We start from the raw sequence: 18,002 nt of genomic DNA, 5'->3' as shown, positions 1-18,002 counted from the left end.
CAATAAAAGGTATCAGAACAAGCTGTCCACATTTTGACAAGTTTTGTGCAAAAACTGGTTTGAGATGAAGAGATGTTTCATATTAATTGTGTTAATTTTACAAAGGGCAGGCATTACCTCCCGTCAAGAATGTGATATGATGTTTGAAAATAAGTAAGAACTATTTGATGAAAATATGATCATGATACTACATTACAATTACTCCTAACAATGTAATTTGGGAACATGAAGTAAGAAGTTCAACCCAAGGCACCATGGTGCTATTTTTTCAAAGCACAGGTAACACAGAATGGGGAAAAGGGAAAAAAAAACTTCTTAGTCAACACTCAGGAAGTCAAAATCAAGTCAAGACATGATTCAGAAATCAAGTATATGCACAGTAATTTTGTCTTCCTGATTGCAGAACAGCCTGTAATATTCAGTAAAACTTGCTTTGCTATCTGAGAGCAGGCAATCTTTCAAAGACTGGTCCTGCCTAGGCTGCATATCTCTGGAGCAAACAGATTCAGCATGGTGAGGCATCCAGATGTAAAAACAGCTTATAAAAACTGTCCATCACAAATGGGAATTAATATAAACTGAGGCACAGCAGAGTTGGACAAAAAATTGTTAGAGTAACTCTTGAAAGGGATTCATTTCAGACATACTTGGCAATGTCGAAGTTAAATCAGGCACTTAGATTCTTGCTATGGTCACTAAGCAAGTTTATAGGCACCACCAACTGGCAATTTATTCCAGGATGGATTCAATCAGGCTATTTTCCCTTGTAAGCCACTGAAGTAGCTTAAATGGTTAGTTCAATCTACTTGTCTGATTTTTGCATTGTCTGAAGTCACATGAGATGAGCGCTGTCCAATCTTTCAGAGAAATTTAACATGTAAGGTGTCAGTGCTAGGTCTGCTTCTAAATTCAAAAAAAGACAGAAAGCAAAAAGCAAAAAAAAAAAAAATCATACCATTAGAATAAAAAGGAGAACATGTAAATGGTATCCTTCACTTTTTGTTTTTTAGATATTAATTTTATAGGTATTCAGACTGTGATGTGAGCAAACACAGATAATAACTGAAACTACTTGAGAGTGAAGAGGCTAATGAATGCCTAAAATCTACAGTATGTTCAAGATTTCACTCAGACTTGCAGTTACTTAGTGTTGTCAGATTTCTTCCTTTTCTTTTTAATCTTAGAGATTTTGGACAAAGTGAGACTGCACATGGAGTTTGAGAGCTTGATAAAATATAACCCGTATTTTTTTATTAACTTGGCAATATGATTTAACTTTTCATTGCTAGCTTACTTTTAAAAAATGTGGTTTATACACAAAAGCACCAATATATAAGATTTTTAAGGATTTGCCAAATCTCATTGAGAAAAGAATGTTAATAGAAATTCTAACATGGATGCAATGATTTTTTGCTACTATGGCTTTTTAAATTTAAAAACACTTATTTTAATTGCTAGAATATGCTATTTTGTCTCTCCAGGGAATATCTGATCAAGAAGGATGAATTTACACTAGGAGGTATTCACAGAGGGTAAACATGATATAAGAATGCTTATAAATCAACAGGCTTCATGATGGAACCAAAAAGACAGAATTACAACCTGAGAAAAGTGAATAGGCTTTTAGATCTTGTCAGCAAGGAAATGAACAGTAGCACAGGATAAATTTGCCTATTATGATTACAAGATATGTTGCCACAGAAGCCAACTATCATTATCTATAACACTAGAAGCAAATTGTATTGGTAGTATTAAAGACATTACTGTAGAATAAATAACATAATTTTAAAAATCAAAATGCAAGTGCATATCCATATATTTTAAAATATAAATTAAGATTAATATGAAATAATTAAGACAGACCAACTTAAAGATAAATAGAAATCAACATATTACTGTATTACATTTCAGTTCTAGTACCAAGATTTATGAGTACAGTTTTTAATCAAAGTATTAAGACAGAAGCTCAAGCATTTTTAAAAGAACAAGAGGTATTGATCCAGTGTGTTAAAAAATAATTCTGTCTTGTTTGTCAAAATAAAGGCAATTTGAAAGGCTCATTCCTTCAGACAAAAATGTACAGCCAGTACACTGGAGTTCACAGCTCTTAAGAATAACAGATATCCCTCCTGAATTTAGCAACAGAAAGTCCACATATATTTCACTGTCCTCTTTCAAGGGGAGTTATACAAAACTCAGATTTTCCAACTCCAGAGTTTACAATAATGTTCTGATGAAGACAGACATGGAAATGCACATTCAGACCCAATCTGAAATTAAGACAATTAATAGGTGGCTTCTACATCACTATATTTAGGCCACCATGAGTAGCCACTGCAGGCACGTGCATTTTATCATGATCCATGGATGAATATACACACAGCATGTTTTAAATAGGCCAATGCATCAGTATTTACCACAAGTGCAAAACACAGAGCTGTATCACAGCAGAACTTTTTCCAGTACCTGTACATCTAAATATTGATAACTAACTTTCTCTAATATTATACTGGACACTAAATATTTATATGGTTTAAAATGTGTATAAACATGCATGGATAACCCTTAAGTTTAACAGAAAAAATGTCTTACCTTCCATCTCTATCCCAGTCATACACTTCTACTTTAATTGTCCTAAAATAAAATAAAAAAAAAACCAAAAAAACAAAAAAAAACAAGAACACAGCTCTATTAAAATGTTAAATATGTACCCAGATTACCTTTAAGACTAATAGCATATGAGTGCATCAATTGTGCCAAATCCAAAAAGCGGGATTTTTCAGTCATTTCTCATGGGGCAGCAAATAGCCTGTCAGGTTACACAACACATCTCCATAAATCAATAGCTAAATACTTGGAAACTAAGAAAACAATAAAACACATTGGAAGTTTAACCAATATATTTTTACTTGCTGAGGTTTTTTTTTTCATAAATGATTCTTTAAACCTTAAAGTATTATCAAAGTTTCCAAGAACACATTTTGTCTGTTTCCTTATGAGTAAGTAAAGTGAACTCTTGAGGACAGCTCTAACCTTGCTTGACTGGGAAGCAGATCAGGTGTAGAAAGCAAACATTTCCCAAGACCACTCATATTTTACATACTTACTTTAAGAGTGTATTTCTTAAAATGCAAATACTACAGAGCATATTATCATCAACATCCTTGATGAAACAAGAAAGATACATGAAGATAGAGATAATATATAGCGTTATTCATCTCCTTTTACTACAGAAAGAGGATATATGCAAGCAAATTCAACTACCACTAACAGTGAATTCCATTTGGCCTAAAATAAACTGAACATGGGGTAGAAAAATAACACCTCCAGACCTCCTGTATTTTAAGCAACAACTTAATTTACTTTTATTCTTCAGAACAGTTTCACATGAAGTGAAGTCATCAGGTCTGTCTTATTAACAGAGAGGACAAGAATCTAAGCAATTACTTTATAATTTACTTCCATGGGAGCTGCTCCTCATTTTTCCAATTACATACAGTCAAATAGATATTGACTAATTTCATTTACTAGGAAGGGACTCTGGGGATAAAACTGAGCAACAGCTGATATTATATACAATATAATATCAAGAAATTCACACCTGGATGTTTTTCACATTTCTTACGATATTCCAAAACAGGTAAAGGAGTTGCTTTGTCTGGATGTATCTCTTTTCAAATCAAGTTTAAAGGCTCCTAACCACACCATTTGTTACATTTTATACCTCTGGCGTAATTCAGGTTGGGTTTAAGTTACCTTAGAATAAAAACTGAATAAAGTGAAAGTTGTTCTGTAGAATAAAGTGAAAAACAATTCCAAACTTCTTTTATCCCACCCAGTATTTCACCCTTCAAAGGAAACTATTTTCATCTTCAAAGGAATTCAGCAAAAAAAGGCAATACCACAAAGGTTTTTTCCCTAGACAACCATTATTTTACTTACGTTTCAAAACCTGTTACGACAGACAGAACACACTAAGTTAAGATTTATGTAAGGTTTAGGGGGATTTAAGTTTTGAATTGTCTTACAAATCTGTGTTCAAACAGCAAAATCATCTCCCTGAGAAAACTCTGATTATTAAAATAAATTATTAAGAATATCAAGATAAATTACTGAGAACTGCAGTAAGAGCAATTCATCTTTGAATAAAGCTTCTCTCTACTGAAATTTATTTCATATTAAAGGATTAATTACAGGTCTTGACTTTTATCTATTTTCCATGACATGCAAGATATTAAAGGCCTTTCCAATCTTCATATACTGATACTTAACCTTTACCTTAAAGGACACAGTTTAGAGGATGGGTTTCCTACTTTAATATTTAAAAAAACCCTTTCTTTTAAAAATAATCAAGGTTAGAGATGGGTATCTCTGTTTTAAAACTTTTATGCAGAAAATAACTGTAAGTGCTTTTTGAGAGCTCATACTAAGAGAAAGAAAGAACAAAGATATTAGACATTAAGTACTACTGTAGTACTGAAATGCCATTCCTGTGATGACTGAAAACACTGTATAATCACACAGTTTGAGAAAAATTAAGCAAATCCTGGTCATTCCATAATGAAAAAGTGGATAGAGTTCACTCAGAAGCATGCACTAGCTGAAGATTTAGTCTCCCCTACACCAGAATAAACATTTACTGTGATACATTTTTACTAGTGACATTATTCCCACCTTTCACATTTATCACAGAACCCAGAGCACCAAAATTTTATCAGTGAAACTACCATTATCTGAAAGAGACCTTTGGGGCTTGTGTTTTTATGTATTATCACATGGAGGTTAGGAAGTTAATCCTTACCTTTAGAATGAGTGAGTTTTCTAATTAAAAAAAAAACAAATCTCCGAAGTTTTTTCTGGAGTATCAGCAGATACTAATTTGAATTAACCTGACAGCTAATGACTATTTCTTAATTTGAAGCATGATTGTTGTATGCAGGGTGCATGAAACTGTGAAATTTCATGGAGCCTTTATTCACTGAGTGTGTCATGTTGAAAGCAGGTCAACAGTAAACACACAATAATTTCAGGAGTCCTATTACACTTTTTAGCTCCCTCAATTTGGAAGGCTGGACTTATTTCAATATGCCTGCACCAAAACATCTTTTCTAATTATTATGAAAACTGTTTCTCTTTAATATGATAAACAGTGCAGTGTCCAGAGACTAGCTTCATGAATATTATTTTGCTTATGCATTCTGCACGTTAACCCAAATATAAGTAAAAAATTCCATTTGAATATGCTCATTACAAAATTGCTTCGTTTTTATAGCATCTAATTGAAAGAGTAACCAACATGGCCATTTTTAAGGAGTCTAAAAATACCCATTTCTACTCAACTAATTTGCTTGTTATTAGTGGTAAAATGTTGATTAAAAACATGGTATTATTACCACCTAAAGATAGATCCTTTTGCATGGCATCACTGAAAACTTCAAACCTGAAGATGACTACCTTCTGTGTTTCTCATCTACTGACCTATGTATTTAAAAGGCTTTCATTTATCAGCATCCTCTGACATTGCGTGGTCACCCACAGAAAACAGATCATCATTGTTTTTCATTCAAACATTAAAAAATGCTTGTGTACACTTGTCACAGAGGCCATGCTTTAAATTAGTCTTTACTTTCTGTTTTTAATTCACCATAGGAAGCAAAGTATTTTTTCCAAAAAATACCACTAGCACTTCCTACAGATTTAGCCTACTTACTTTATTTTTCTAAATTCTTTAATGTGATGAATGGTTTTGAACACATATTATCCTTTCAAAACGTTGATTAAATAACACCAGGGGCTGGACTGCATAGAAAAAGTTACACACAAAAGAACACACAAGTTAGGAAGAAAAAAATTGTATATGCTAAGAAAAGTTTAAGCCACAGCTTACCGATCATAGTCTCCATTACACAGTGCTCTGACAGAAATCTTGAATGCCTGCCACACCGGATTTAATGTATTTTTTACAACTTCTGTTTTGTGGCAGATTGTAAAACTGTAATTAAACAAACAAACAAAAAAAGGAGAAATATATATTTTGTATTAATTTACTTATTTTTCTGTGTCATCGAAGATGGAATCAAAAGAACTGTAATCATTCATACATACAATGTCCATATAAAATTTAAGGTAGGAAAAAAAGAAATATGATGAAATCAGAAGGAAGGGAAGACTGAAGAGACCCACTTGAGAGAGATTACAGACTAGATTGCTAAACAACTCTAAATTTAAAATGTTTTTGCCCAAAACTTCAACAGGAACTATAACCATTCAGTGAGTATCTCAGGGAAGAGCAATCCCACTAGTTTAAACAGACCTTTTACATCAAGGAATCAGTCACAGATCCAGAAAGAAACAGATCTTGTGAGGATCTGATTCTTGCTTAGAGATTAAGAAACTGAGCCAAAGGAGTGATGGCTTTCAGATTCTTATTCCCCATTTTATGTCCATGATTTTTTAACCAGGGCTGTCTTAGGTAAAACATGTAAGCCTCTCTGAGATTCCGTGATGACCTTCTCTCATGAATTGTATTAATGCATTCTCCTTTCCCTAAACGATGCAAAATTAAAACACCTCTTCTGAACCATCATCTTGGGGACTGAATTGTTCAAAAGAAAACAAGAGACAAAGTCACTGGTGAGATCATTACTGAAATTCCTCATACAGTTATACTAGTTATTCTTTGAGGGAATGCCCTCCTTGCATCCTAAAGGCCTATACTTTTATCCTGGCTATGATTCAGAAGACATGCCTGAAGCTAAGAAACAAAAAAAGAAGTATCCTTCTGCCACAGGTGCAGAAGTACTGCCCCAGCATCCTGCTGGATTCAGGAGACCAATAAAGAATCACTGGCTCAACACTCACCCCTCGGAAGGAAGTGGGGAAGAATTGCACTCAAGGCCAAGAGAGGCTGCACATACCAGCACTCCCAGTAATGCCCAAAAAAATTCCACCAGTGACCTTAATGCCACTCACAAAGGAGCCATAACTCCTCCAGGCTTGCAGTTTTAGATAGACAGTGTTTACTCAGGAAACTGTTCCTAGAATCTGCCTCCAAGAGGAAAACAGCAGGGAACAGACACACACACCCATACATAGATTTATGTTAACAACTATTCCAGTTAGGCTACAGAAAAAAGTAGTAGGATACATGTCTAGCCTTTGGTTTGATAATGTTAGATGTGAGGACTTGCAGTTTCCAGGAAATCTTAAACTGCCAGTAGAGCCCCACAAAGGCAGTGCTGAGTTGACCAGTGCATGTCAAGTCTTAGCAGTGCAACAGAAGAGATTATTCTACTTCAGCAAATTAAAGCACAAACGTAGCAAATAGCCATTTGTAAAAAATATAAATTCTATTCAGGGTATTTTTGAATTCAATTTCCTAGAACTCTGTCAAAAAGATAAAAGATATTTCCAAATTTAAATTTTCAGTATAAAATGTTTTTATCTAACACAATTTCTAAGCATTAGCATATTTTGCAGCTACACTTTTCTTTGAGAATTCTCTTTAAATGCATACTATATCTTAGCAAAAGTAACACTATTTAGCTATTTTATTACAATCAATTTTCATAATGCTCTATACTTATAAGACATTTACCTCTTAAAACCCTGAACTGCAGTATTTGATCAATTTGTTGCAATAGTTTTATTTCTATACTGCGTAACATGACAAACTGAAATCCAACAAACATTATTAACTAATACAGCTTAATCTGAAAAATGTAAAAAAAAATGAAAACTATATTACCATCTGTAAATAATTAAGTTGCCTAGTGATTAGCAGCAAAAATACTTAACAAGCTCCTACCTGCCATCTTCATTGCTTCGATGAAATACAAGGAAAGGATCAGATTTCCCAAAGAAGTCCTTCTTGTCTAGCTTGTTTGCACAAAATTGCATTAAAACTGAATCCTGAAATGGGTAATAAAGAAAAATTACAGACAGCATGCAGTTTACTGCACCAAAAAAAAAAACAAAACTGACTAAACTATGGAAATAAAATAAATGGGGGTATCTGTCTTCTAAATGCCCTCTACATATTCACATTTGTGCAATGTCTTAATAAGTGCAGTCTGAATGGCTGGAACCAAGAATTCCTTTGTAGGGGACACCAGAGGAAGAAAATTTTTCTATGGTAAAATGCCTCAGGATTTTTCAAGGATTTCTTGACATCCAAAACTGCATTCTGAAAGAAGCAGATACACAGGCAAGGAAAGTATATTAGAATTAATTTTAAAAACTCTAGTGAGACACAACTCAGCCTCGTTCCTTCAGTGACTTAGACCTGTTGTTGTTTGCTCCTACTGCCCATCAAGCAAATGGCTGAGCAGCCAACTCTTAAGAGCCTGGAACCTTCAAGTAAATGAGCCTGAAAGGTACCAAGGGCATCCAATCTGACACCAAATAAGGTGACAAGTTTCTTCGCTGTGATCAGGCAAACTGAAAGTCACACAAGTCACCTCTTTGGGCAAAGTCAAGAATGAGAAAAGGATTATAAATGCAAAGATAAACCTGCAGCTAACTGGGGCAGGGCCTGCTGCCAGACTGTGCCTCATAAACAGGTCTACAGGTGCAACAGCAGTGAGAGGATGATGACAGAAAATGTGGGCTCACCGCTGAGTGGGGCAGGGTGACAAAGGACAGGTGACAAAGGACATTGCAAGGTCCATGTTTCTCATAGCTTTCTATGCCTTGGTCTTTACTGATAAGATTTGCCTTCAATACTCTTGGGAACCTGAGAAAGCCTGGAATAAGTATAACTTCCCTTGGTAGAAGAGGACCAGGAAAGGGAACATACAAACAGATCAGACATACAGAAGTCCATGGGACTTGGCAGGATGCACTTGAGAGTGCTGATGGAGAGGGCTACTGTCACTGTGCGGCCACTTTCAGCTATCTTTGTAAAGTTAGGATGTTCAGGGGAAATTCTCCTGTCTCTGAGAAAGGGCAAGAGGATCCAAGCCAGTTTTACCTCAGTCCCTGAGATGATGATAGAGCAAATAATCTTGGAAAACGTTTGCAAACACATGAAAAAGAAGAAGGTGGCTAAGAGACATCAGCATGGATTTACAAAGGGGGAATTCACACCTGATCAACTGGAAGCCTTTCCTCACAAAATGAGTGGCTGACTGGGTGGATGTTGTTTATACTCCACCTTAGAATGGCCTTATACACTGTCTCCTATAAATCCTGGTTCACAAACTAATGAATTATAGACTAGATAACTGAACAGTGAGGGAGACTGAAAACTGGCTGAACTGCTGGGCTTCAAAGGGTCATTGAGTGGCACAAAGCCCACCTGGAGACCAGTCACTAGCAGTGAACCTGAGGTATCAAAAATGGGCCAAGAACGTTGAACATCTTCATTGACAACCTGGATGATGGGACAGAGCAGACCCTCTGCAAGTTTGCAAACAATACAAAACTAGAACTAGCCATTTATACAACAGATGGTTGTGCTGCTGTTCAGAGGAATCTGTACAGGCTGGAAAAACTACCCATCATGAACCTCATTGGGTTCAACAGAGGGAAATGCCAGGTACTGCACTTGGAGGGGAACAGCCCTGTGCACCAGTACAGGCTGCAGGCCAAACACCTGGAAAGCAGTTCTGCAGAAAAGGACTGGGGGGGCTTGGTGGACATCAAGTTGATCTATGTGCCCTTGGCAGCAAAGGCCAACAGTCTCCTGGGCTCCATTAGGAAGAGTGCTGACAGAAAGTTGAAGGAAATGACTCAGCTCTGGTGAGGCCACTCCTGGAATACTGTTCATTCCCAGAGCACTGTTCTAGGCTCCCCTATACAAGGAAGACACAAACATGCTGAAGCAATTCCACCAAAAGCATCACTAAAATGATTTAGGGATTGGATCATCTCTCATCTGAGGAGAGGCTGAGAGAGCTGAAATTATTTAGCCTGGAAAACAGAAGGCCTATCAGTTTGTGTAAGTACCTGATGATGGGGAATAAACAGCCTCTGGATGCTGACTTTTGGCGGGGCAAGACATGCAGACAATCAATGTGACTGATAATGCAAGCTTCGTTTATTGGCAATACAGAGGCACTTATATAGTATCAGTATATACGCTTGTCAGTTCTTGATTGGTTTAAGCTTACAAAAGAGCATTCTTACTTCTACATAATTGGGTTAGATAAAAGACTACATTTGGCAAGCTTCTATTATTTATGTTTTGTCTTGAGAGATCAAAGATCTTCCTCCCTTCTCATGGTCAGTACATCTTATCAGCACAGGACTGTACCTCCTTAAAACTCCCTTTTGGTTCTCAGGCCTGTTTCTCACTCAGGTATTTTCTCATGGAGGTTTTTTCTCTTGCAGGCCTTTGCTTTGTACAGTTCTTTAATTGATTTTCTTTATCAATGATCCATGTCCCTGATCCTCTAACCATTCTCCAACATCTGGATAGTGGTATCCAGTGGAAGTACATACTTGAAATGCGAGAAATTCCACCTAAATATAAGGAAAAACCCTTTTACTCTGAGTGCGCTGAAATGCTGAAACAGAGAGACTGTGGAGATTGCTTGGACTCAAAACCCAGCTGCACAGAGCCCTGAGTAACCTGCTCTAAGAAGGACAGGAGGATTGGACTAGACAATCTTCCAAGGTCTTTTCCAACCTCAGCAATTCAGTGATTCCAAAATTCTTTGCCATTCTGAATATGAGCCATAAAAGTCTGGATAAAGAACAAAAATCCAGAAAATCAAATATGTGACAGCTGGTGAGATATTGCAAGAGACTGTGAGAGAGTGAGCACATGAAGGAACATCAGAGAGAATGCAAGAGAGATTGAGCATTGGCCTCTGCTTCTTTCTGCTTCTTCTCTCTAAAACTAAGAGCAATTTATAGGAAAGAAGTATTCTAGCTTCTTACACAAATCACAAAATGCAAATTTATAAATGATACCGTTAACAATCTAATGCAGTGTAAATCACAAAACAATTTTCATTGTATTTTTGAAAAGCAATGAGCACACTTACTCGGCAGCACCCTAGTTCCTCTGCTGTTACTATGACAGTTCCACATTTCTTCCCAGGAATTCCTCTGTGAGAAAACACAACCACATCACCTTAGTTCCTTAATATCATGTATGAAAGTTACACCTGACACAGAGAGCCCAAGGTAAGTTTTCAAGTCAAAAGCTGATGGCAGGCAATACAGTTTCCCTTTTCTTCCACTTGTCCTGTGTAAAAACGTTGGTTTATCCTAAGTGAATTGGTAAATGAGTTGCATATTTATTCAAACTAGCAAGAAACAACCCAGTTTTGATTTTAAAGGAAACAGCATTAGAAGTTTAAATAGGTCAAAATAACACCAGAATTCTACTGTCCACTCTCCCACTGATGTTTCCTTTAGAGATGACTCTACAACTGATTTGTGAAAAACATCCTTTTGCAAATTTTACTTAAACAAAATACCTAAAATATAGTTAAAAGTATACACCAGTGTTATTTTACATTTATTCTGAAATATCTGTGAAGACATATAATAATCTCACCACCGTATCTGATACAGGAGTTGCAAAATAAATTATAATTCACCCAGACAGCAATTAAAAACATATGCTGCAACACCAGAAAGCCCAAAACAGTTCCTCAGCATAAAAAGCAACAGAGGAACAGAAAACCCACACATAATCTGATAGTATTCAGTGCCAGCAGCCTTTTGAAGGGGGACACACTCAACACAGAAGGCAGAGGGAAGTACAATATTGATGCAACTTTTTGCATAATGCTATACTATAAATGAGAAGTTCTGTAATATCCTAGTGCCTACTTGTATGTCCATTAGCACACACCTTGGCAGCTACTTACAGCTTTTTTTCAAAACTAATGCTCTTCCTTATGATCATTTTATTTCTAGGTTTTTATTTCTTTAAATCTTTCTTGAAAATAATTTATTATTTGAATAAAATTACTTTCCAAGATCACATTATGGTAAGAGTGTTTTCAAATTTATTGTATTTTTTAGGTTTTTCTAAGAGAACTAGAGGGCACTCCCAAACTTCTGTTATGAAAAAACATTCATGTAAATATTTACTGTTGTTCTTTGTTTATTAGTTTCTTTCATCCTTTTGAATTCTATAATGCTCTACAACTTGAAATAAATTTAGCAAGATTGTGGTATAAAAAAGAACTGGAGGGAAAATAACAGAAAAAGTTTAGAAATTATGAATATAGGAGCAAATATTGATACAAATTTATGCAGGCTCACTGAAACTCTTGTTCAAATGTTGACGCTCAGTCTATGAGGAATAGATCTGGGAATGCTCCCCCTATACCCCTGCAGTCATTTGCCAGTAATCAAGAGAGGTACATGGCTGCTCTCCAGGATCTCCTCAGGACTACATGGCAAGTCTGAGTTTCACAAAAAAAAAAAAAGAGCAGAAAAGGAAACTATTCAAGTTTTTGTCGGGAAATTTTAAGTGACAATTTAAATACATACTAAGCTTATGGTCTTCTTCCATTTAACACATGACTCATAACATACAATACTTTTAGACAAAACAGGGTAATTTTCTTCAAATAACAGAAAACAATAATCTGATCATTCCAAATGTTACACAGGACAATTCACAGTTCTATCAAATCATGTGGTTTTAAATATGTCACCCTTCAACAGCTCAACACTGAAAATTACCCATTTTAGCTTCTGTAGCAACAGGATATTGAAATTGAGATCTCAGATTTTCTAAAGAAGAAAAAGCTCCACTTTTTCTTTTGAACAGTACTTCTTGAGACTTTAAAAAATTCTGAAATTTTGAAGAAACAGAAAAAGAAATAAACTACTTATTTATCAGGGTGATATTGACCTTATATGGCAAAATGTTTCCAGGAACAGATGACCACAATCCTGGCTTTGACAAGAAAAGAAGAAATTGAAATCTCAGAAGTGTAACTAAAAAACCAGAAGTTCTCTCCACCACAATTGCATAGGTTATGCCAATTCAAATAGAAAGCACCAGTATCACATTACCACCACGTGAACTAAAATTCTTCCAACTGAAGTATTTCAGCCCAGTCGACTGTGCCATTAGGGCCAAATAAGAGACCTTGGATGAGCAGTGGCAGCACTTCGAAGAAAAAATACCAAACATCATATTTAGTATGGAAAGTCAAATAGATTTATCCCACTTCCAGAAGATTACTGTGTCAGATGCTTGATGGTGAAAAATGTAACTCTGATCACCTCCTGAAGAGCTAGGGAACTGAAATAAACTGTTGATAGGCAAACCCCACTTCTGACAGTGATCACCAAACAGTTGCCACCTGATGGAGAACCCTGTGCCCCTTTGCCTGCAGTTATAACACAGGGCAGTCAAGCGTCCATCTCCAACTGAGAATTGCATATGAAGACATTTATGCAAAGACATGCTTCATTTCATCCAATGAACATAAAGGACAAGGGATGCCCAACCCTATAACACAGAGGTGTCTGGAATTATCACTCCGAAAACTGGAAAGGCAATCCCCTGAAGATATTTGGGTGGGTATGCCAGAAAAAAAAATTCTAAATTTTTGAGTAGATATGAAAAGTACACACAAGTATAGTCGTATCTGAAAACACCTGGGGTAGGCTTTGGCTTAACCTACCACCAAAGTTCTCGATACCATGGGCCTTGTAAAAGAAGGACAATCTTAACATGATGGTTGATGAAGAGGTGAAATACTTCATCAAGATTAGCACAGAGTATCTCTACAGAACAAAAAGTTCAGGAATGAAAAACTCTACCAAATGACTTATACAGTTTTTGATGCTATTAAGTACAAACTTGGTATACTTAAAGTCTACATGCCTGAAAATGTATTGGACCATTTGTAGACACTAAAGAGTTTGTTCTCTTACGAATTCCCTTACAAACCATTCATTAAGAAAAAAAATCCTTAAATGTAAAGTCAGCACCCTGACAAAAACCTCAGTGGTCACAGATCAGGGCAATGGAACAAACTTTAAGTAGCAATAATGCCCTGTAAGAAAATACTAACATATTTTCAAGCTGTTCTTATCATTGTATGAAAAAAACCAGTTACTTAGAGATTCATCATTACAGACCAGTCTTTCCAACTGCCAGAGAAATACTGACTAACACTGTGTTGAAGACAGGCACATAAGAGTTCCAGCTGTTTAAATCCAGAATGCAGTACCATTGCCCATCTTCCTTAGCTCTAAGGGATAGCTGGTATTGAGCTACCCTGGAATTGTTTCTATCACACCGAAATGACAATAGAAAATTTATGTTCAGGCTACCAGTTTCTCAGGGTTTCTCTGGAAAGAGTTACAGATCAGGGTTTGTGAGGTAATAATGAGTATTAGATATAAATATATATATAGATATTTTATCTGTAATCTGTATTGCATAACTGCAGTCAACTCCACTATTCAGTGCTAGTTGTCTGAAACTCAGATATAGAAAATGTGTCAGTCTAAGTGTGAATAGAGTGCAAACTGAATAGAGGCAAGTAAAATGTGGAAGTCTACATTTCAGGGGGTCCTACTGGTTTGAGAGTCCAGAACCTGTAGGTTCTCTGCAGTGATCACCTCTTTTTGGACAGGATTTGAAGGAGCAAGTAATTTCATTGTTAGAGGAACAGAACAGACAACCATTATCAAATGAAAGGTTTTCAACAATACCTGCATGTCTAGACAAGATAGAGTCTTGAGAAGTAATTATTGTCTCAGAACAAATGATTCCACAATTGAGACACCACATCTGCAGCACCAAGAGAAGTTTGAAAGGACACTCTGAAGAGTACGTGGTCTTTAACAAGGACTGAAAGGAGGACCTTTACAGAATCTCTGAAAAATGACAATTTATGTGGAAATTCAAACCTGAGAGGTTAAAAAGAGCCTCCAATTTTGCAAGCTGGAACTGCAATGAGGCAGCGAATGGAACATTTTTCAGGTCAATCAAAAATTTAGTCTTATCCCTGAATTTGCAGAGCCCAACCCTCTGATGATCACACCCACAGATAAAAGGATAGGAGAAATATATATAGGAAGTCAGTTCAGGTGTTTTTCTATCAATTATGTTCACAGCAAGAGGATAGGAGAAAGAACTTCGCCTAATAGGCCAGCTGGCTCCAGAACAGCCTCATTAGCAGGCAATGGCTCTCAGATGTGAATAACAAGCATAGAATGCTCACTAAGCTTTGCAATGGTGCTACCTTCTCATTCAAGGGAATCCCTACAGGAATGCACTTAGCAGATCCTGAAAAAAACCATTGCTCAGAGTTATAAATGTGGCTAGCATCTTCTCTCTAGGAAGACAGAACGTGCAAAGATCTAATTCTGGATAATGTCTGACCAGGTGACACTCTCTTGAGAGAAAAACAAAATCATGTAATTTCTGGAAGTAGATGTATCTGCACATTATCCTTTCATGCCAATACAGCTGGAGCATGTGAGGCCAGTCAGAGTAAATCTTATACAGAGAGCTTGTCGTGAGAAGGTATTTAATGAATCTAGTAACCAAACAGGCAAAAAGAACAAACATTACTGTTAAAATGTCAGATTATCAATTTCACCTTTTTTGAATTACTAGAAGTATTTTCCAGTAGAAATTATTCAAAAGAAATATTCACCTCTGTAGCTGGCCAGTCTGTAAAATAAAGTGCAACACTAAAGTATGTTCTTGATCAAAAAATGTTCACAGTCACAGGGATAATAATAACACTGGGAGCAAGACTCTCCTGTGACACACTGCATAAAACTCCAAGTCCTTAATGGTATCAGAAACAGAGAGAGAGGTTCAGGGGACAATCCCACTGCTGCCAAGAAGAAATACTGTCAGGTTCATGCCTCAGAGGTGTAACCCACTGGTGCTTAGAATACTAGTGAAACTGCAAGGCATGCATGCCATGTAGGCAAAGAAAAATGCGCATCGTGTACCTTCACTTTTGTACTTGCCATGAAGATTAGTGCAAGGTGTGTTTCAGCCTGTCTGCCTGACCACTGCAATGATAACTCTCTAGGCTTGAGATGTTTAATTTTGATGAAGGACAAGACTACCCTTTCACTGTAGACTTCCTAAGGAAACTTTTCCTGATGATACACAGTCTGACTTGGAATTGGACAGCTCATGGCAGCCATGGAGTACTGAATTATTTAAGACTTTTGTAAATGCCTAGAGTAGATAGATCCGAAGAATAAGCTTCAAGTCTAATTTTTATTTTGAAAGAATGTCACAACTTACTTGAATGCCAGAGAATGGAATTCAAGCTTCTCAAACTATTTAAGCACAAAAAGTGCTACTTCTGTATGGTAGCTGCTTGGGCTAAAACAGCACCAAGCATTCTCTTCTTTGTACATCCATTGGCAGAGAACCAAAAAGAGAAAATGTTAATGAACTTCAGAAATATGGTGAAAAGATAAAGCTCTCTTGACTCACAGATCATAAAGAGCATTCATGATATAAGAACACAGACTTGACATCATAAAGAGAACAGTAAATTCAAAGTGGTAAATATCCCGAAGAAGGGAAGACATGCAATGTTGTCAACTGAATTTTCGTTGTTTGAATATTAAGAAACATTAAACACACACCTACAAGCAAACAATCCTGAAATGCAATGCAGTAGTTTCATGAACAACAGAAATGTCTCCTAGACACTTGGATATCCAGACTTCAGAGTCCAGAATGAACAATCAATCAGGCACAGTTGTCAAGCCACAGCACTGTCAAAAGCACCACTGAGAAAATAAAACAGGGACATTATGAAGAACTGATAAAAAGTCAAACACTCTCTCATTAACATGCATCTACCCATATGTTGGGTCCACCTAGTAACTACCATACAAGAGAGTATCAGAAGCCAGACCTGAGAAATGCTTGTTTACCAAAGAGAAAATGTATTACACAGGCCACCACAACTGTGAAATAAGACCTTTCTTGCCTAGAATTTTCACTGATATTTTTTTCTTTTCTAATAGATAATTTCAAACTTTAAACTTCATCTGTTACTCACTTCAGACTTCATTTAACAACTGCTGAATGGACAATTTTTTATCTGTACATTCAAAATAAATGTCGGGAATTTTCTCAGGAAAAAAATGGGTACTGCGCTGAATAGTTTACTAACTGAGGACAAAAACAAATCTGAAGACCTTCAAAAAGTCAGGTAAGATTCATCTTACTAAATATAGGTGTCTTCAAAGTCAGCACTTTCTCTGACCAAGCAACCACAGGCTTCCAGTAGAATCAGCTGAGAACCAGTCAAACCAGTCCATGGAGTTGTGACAGCACAATTCACTGTAGCACCTAGTATGAGCTAGGCCTAGATAGTGAAAAGTCAGTGAACTTTGGTTTTAGTAGAAGTGAACAAAACAGGGCCAACCTCCTGTCCCGACTGACAAGACAGTATTTCTGTGCTCGAGTAGAAGTCAAACTGGGCAGCCAACCTGCTCAGCATCAAGAACTAAAACCACGCTCAGAACAAGTAGTGACTGCATGCTGCCATCCCACGGTGCTGGGGCTCTGGTTCTCCTGGGACAGCCCTGGAGCTAGGCAGGGACTGTTTCCCTAATTATGTTACTGGAGTTCCCCTGCCTGCCTTGTACCTCTGTGATTCTTTGAGGGTGTGGAGATGGGACTCTGTGAGCTGATGACTCTCCTGGGATGGGTCTGAAAGCAGGCAAGACAAGGTATTTGGGCTCCCCCACTTACCACTGGGACACTCTTCTCTCTTGTTTGCAGACAACCTTTTTAATCACATAACCTAACACAACTTTTCTATTATGCCACTTACTGTACTGGTCCTCAAGGCTGTTTCCTGGACATGTTATAAAAGTTTAATATCAATAATAGGATTAAGGGGAGAATCATAAAATACTATTGTCTAATAACCACAATATTTGCTGATGTTAATAATTTTGTATGATTGTATTAGAAATTTGATAATTTGGTCAGCTGATACTTGACTGTTTCTTGTGCAGGTTTTTTTGCAGGAACTCGAATGCTTGAACAAAAGGCAATAAAAGTTTCATGATATGCT

The 18,002-nt window shown here is 36.6% G+C and overlaps 1 protein-coding gene across 4 annotated transcripts in view; it reads right to left on the bottom strand.

Moving 5' to 3' along the window:
* CPNE8 (copine 8) overlaps window positions 1-18,002 on the bottom strand; it is an 82,963-nt gene that overhangs the window by 33,280 nt on the left and 31,681 nt on the right. For all 4 annotated transcript variants that reach the window (XR_011146628.1, XM_068995184.1, XM_068995194.1 and 1 more), the window contains exons 7-10: window positions 10,992-11,055; window positions 7,808-7,911; window positions 5,888-5,992; window positions 2,593-2,634 (exon numbers count right to left, since the gene is read on the bottom strand). Coding sequence is in view for 3 of the 4 variants with exons in the window: in XM_068995184.1 (XP_068851285.1) it covers window positions 2,593-2,634; window positions 5,888-5,992; window positions 7,808-7,911; window positions 10,992-11,055 (315 nt within the window). In the remaining variant the exon portion in view is untranslated. The remainder of the gene's footprint in view (window positions 1-2,592; window positions 2,635-5,887; window positions 5,993-7,807; window positions 7,912-10,991; window positions 11,056-18,002) is intronic.

The sequence above is a fragment of the Aphelocoma coerulescens genome, chromosome 1A, assembly GCF_041296385.1.
Source record: "Aphelocoma coerulescens isolate FSJ_1873_10779 chromosome 1A, UR_Acoe_1.0, whole genome shotgun sequence".
NCBI lineage: Eukaryota > Metazoa > Chordata > Aves > Passeriformes > Corvidae > Aphelocoma > Aphelocoma coerulescens.
The sequence above is the reverse complement of the archived record's forward strand: the minus strand, read 5'-3'. Positions and strand labels throughout refer to the sequence as shown.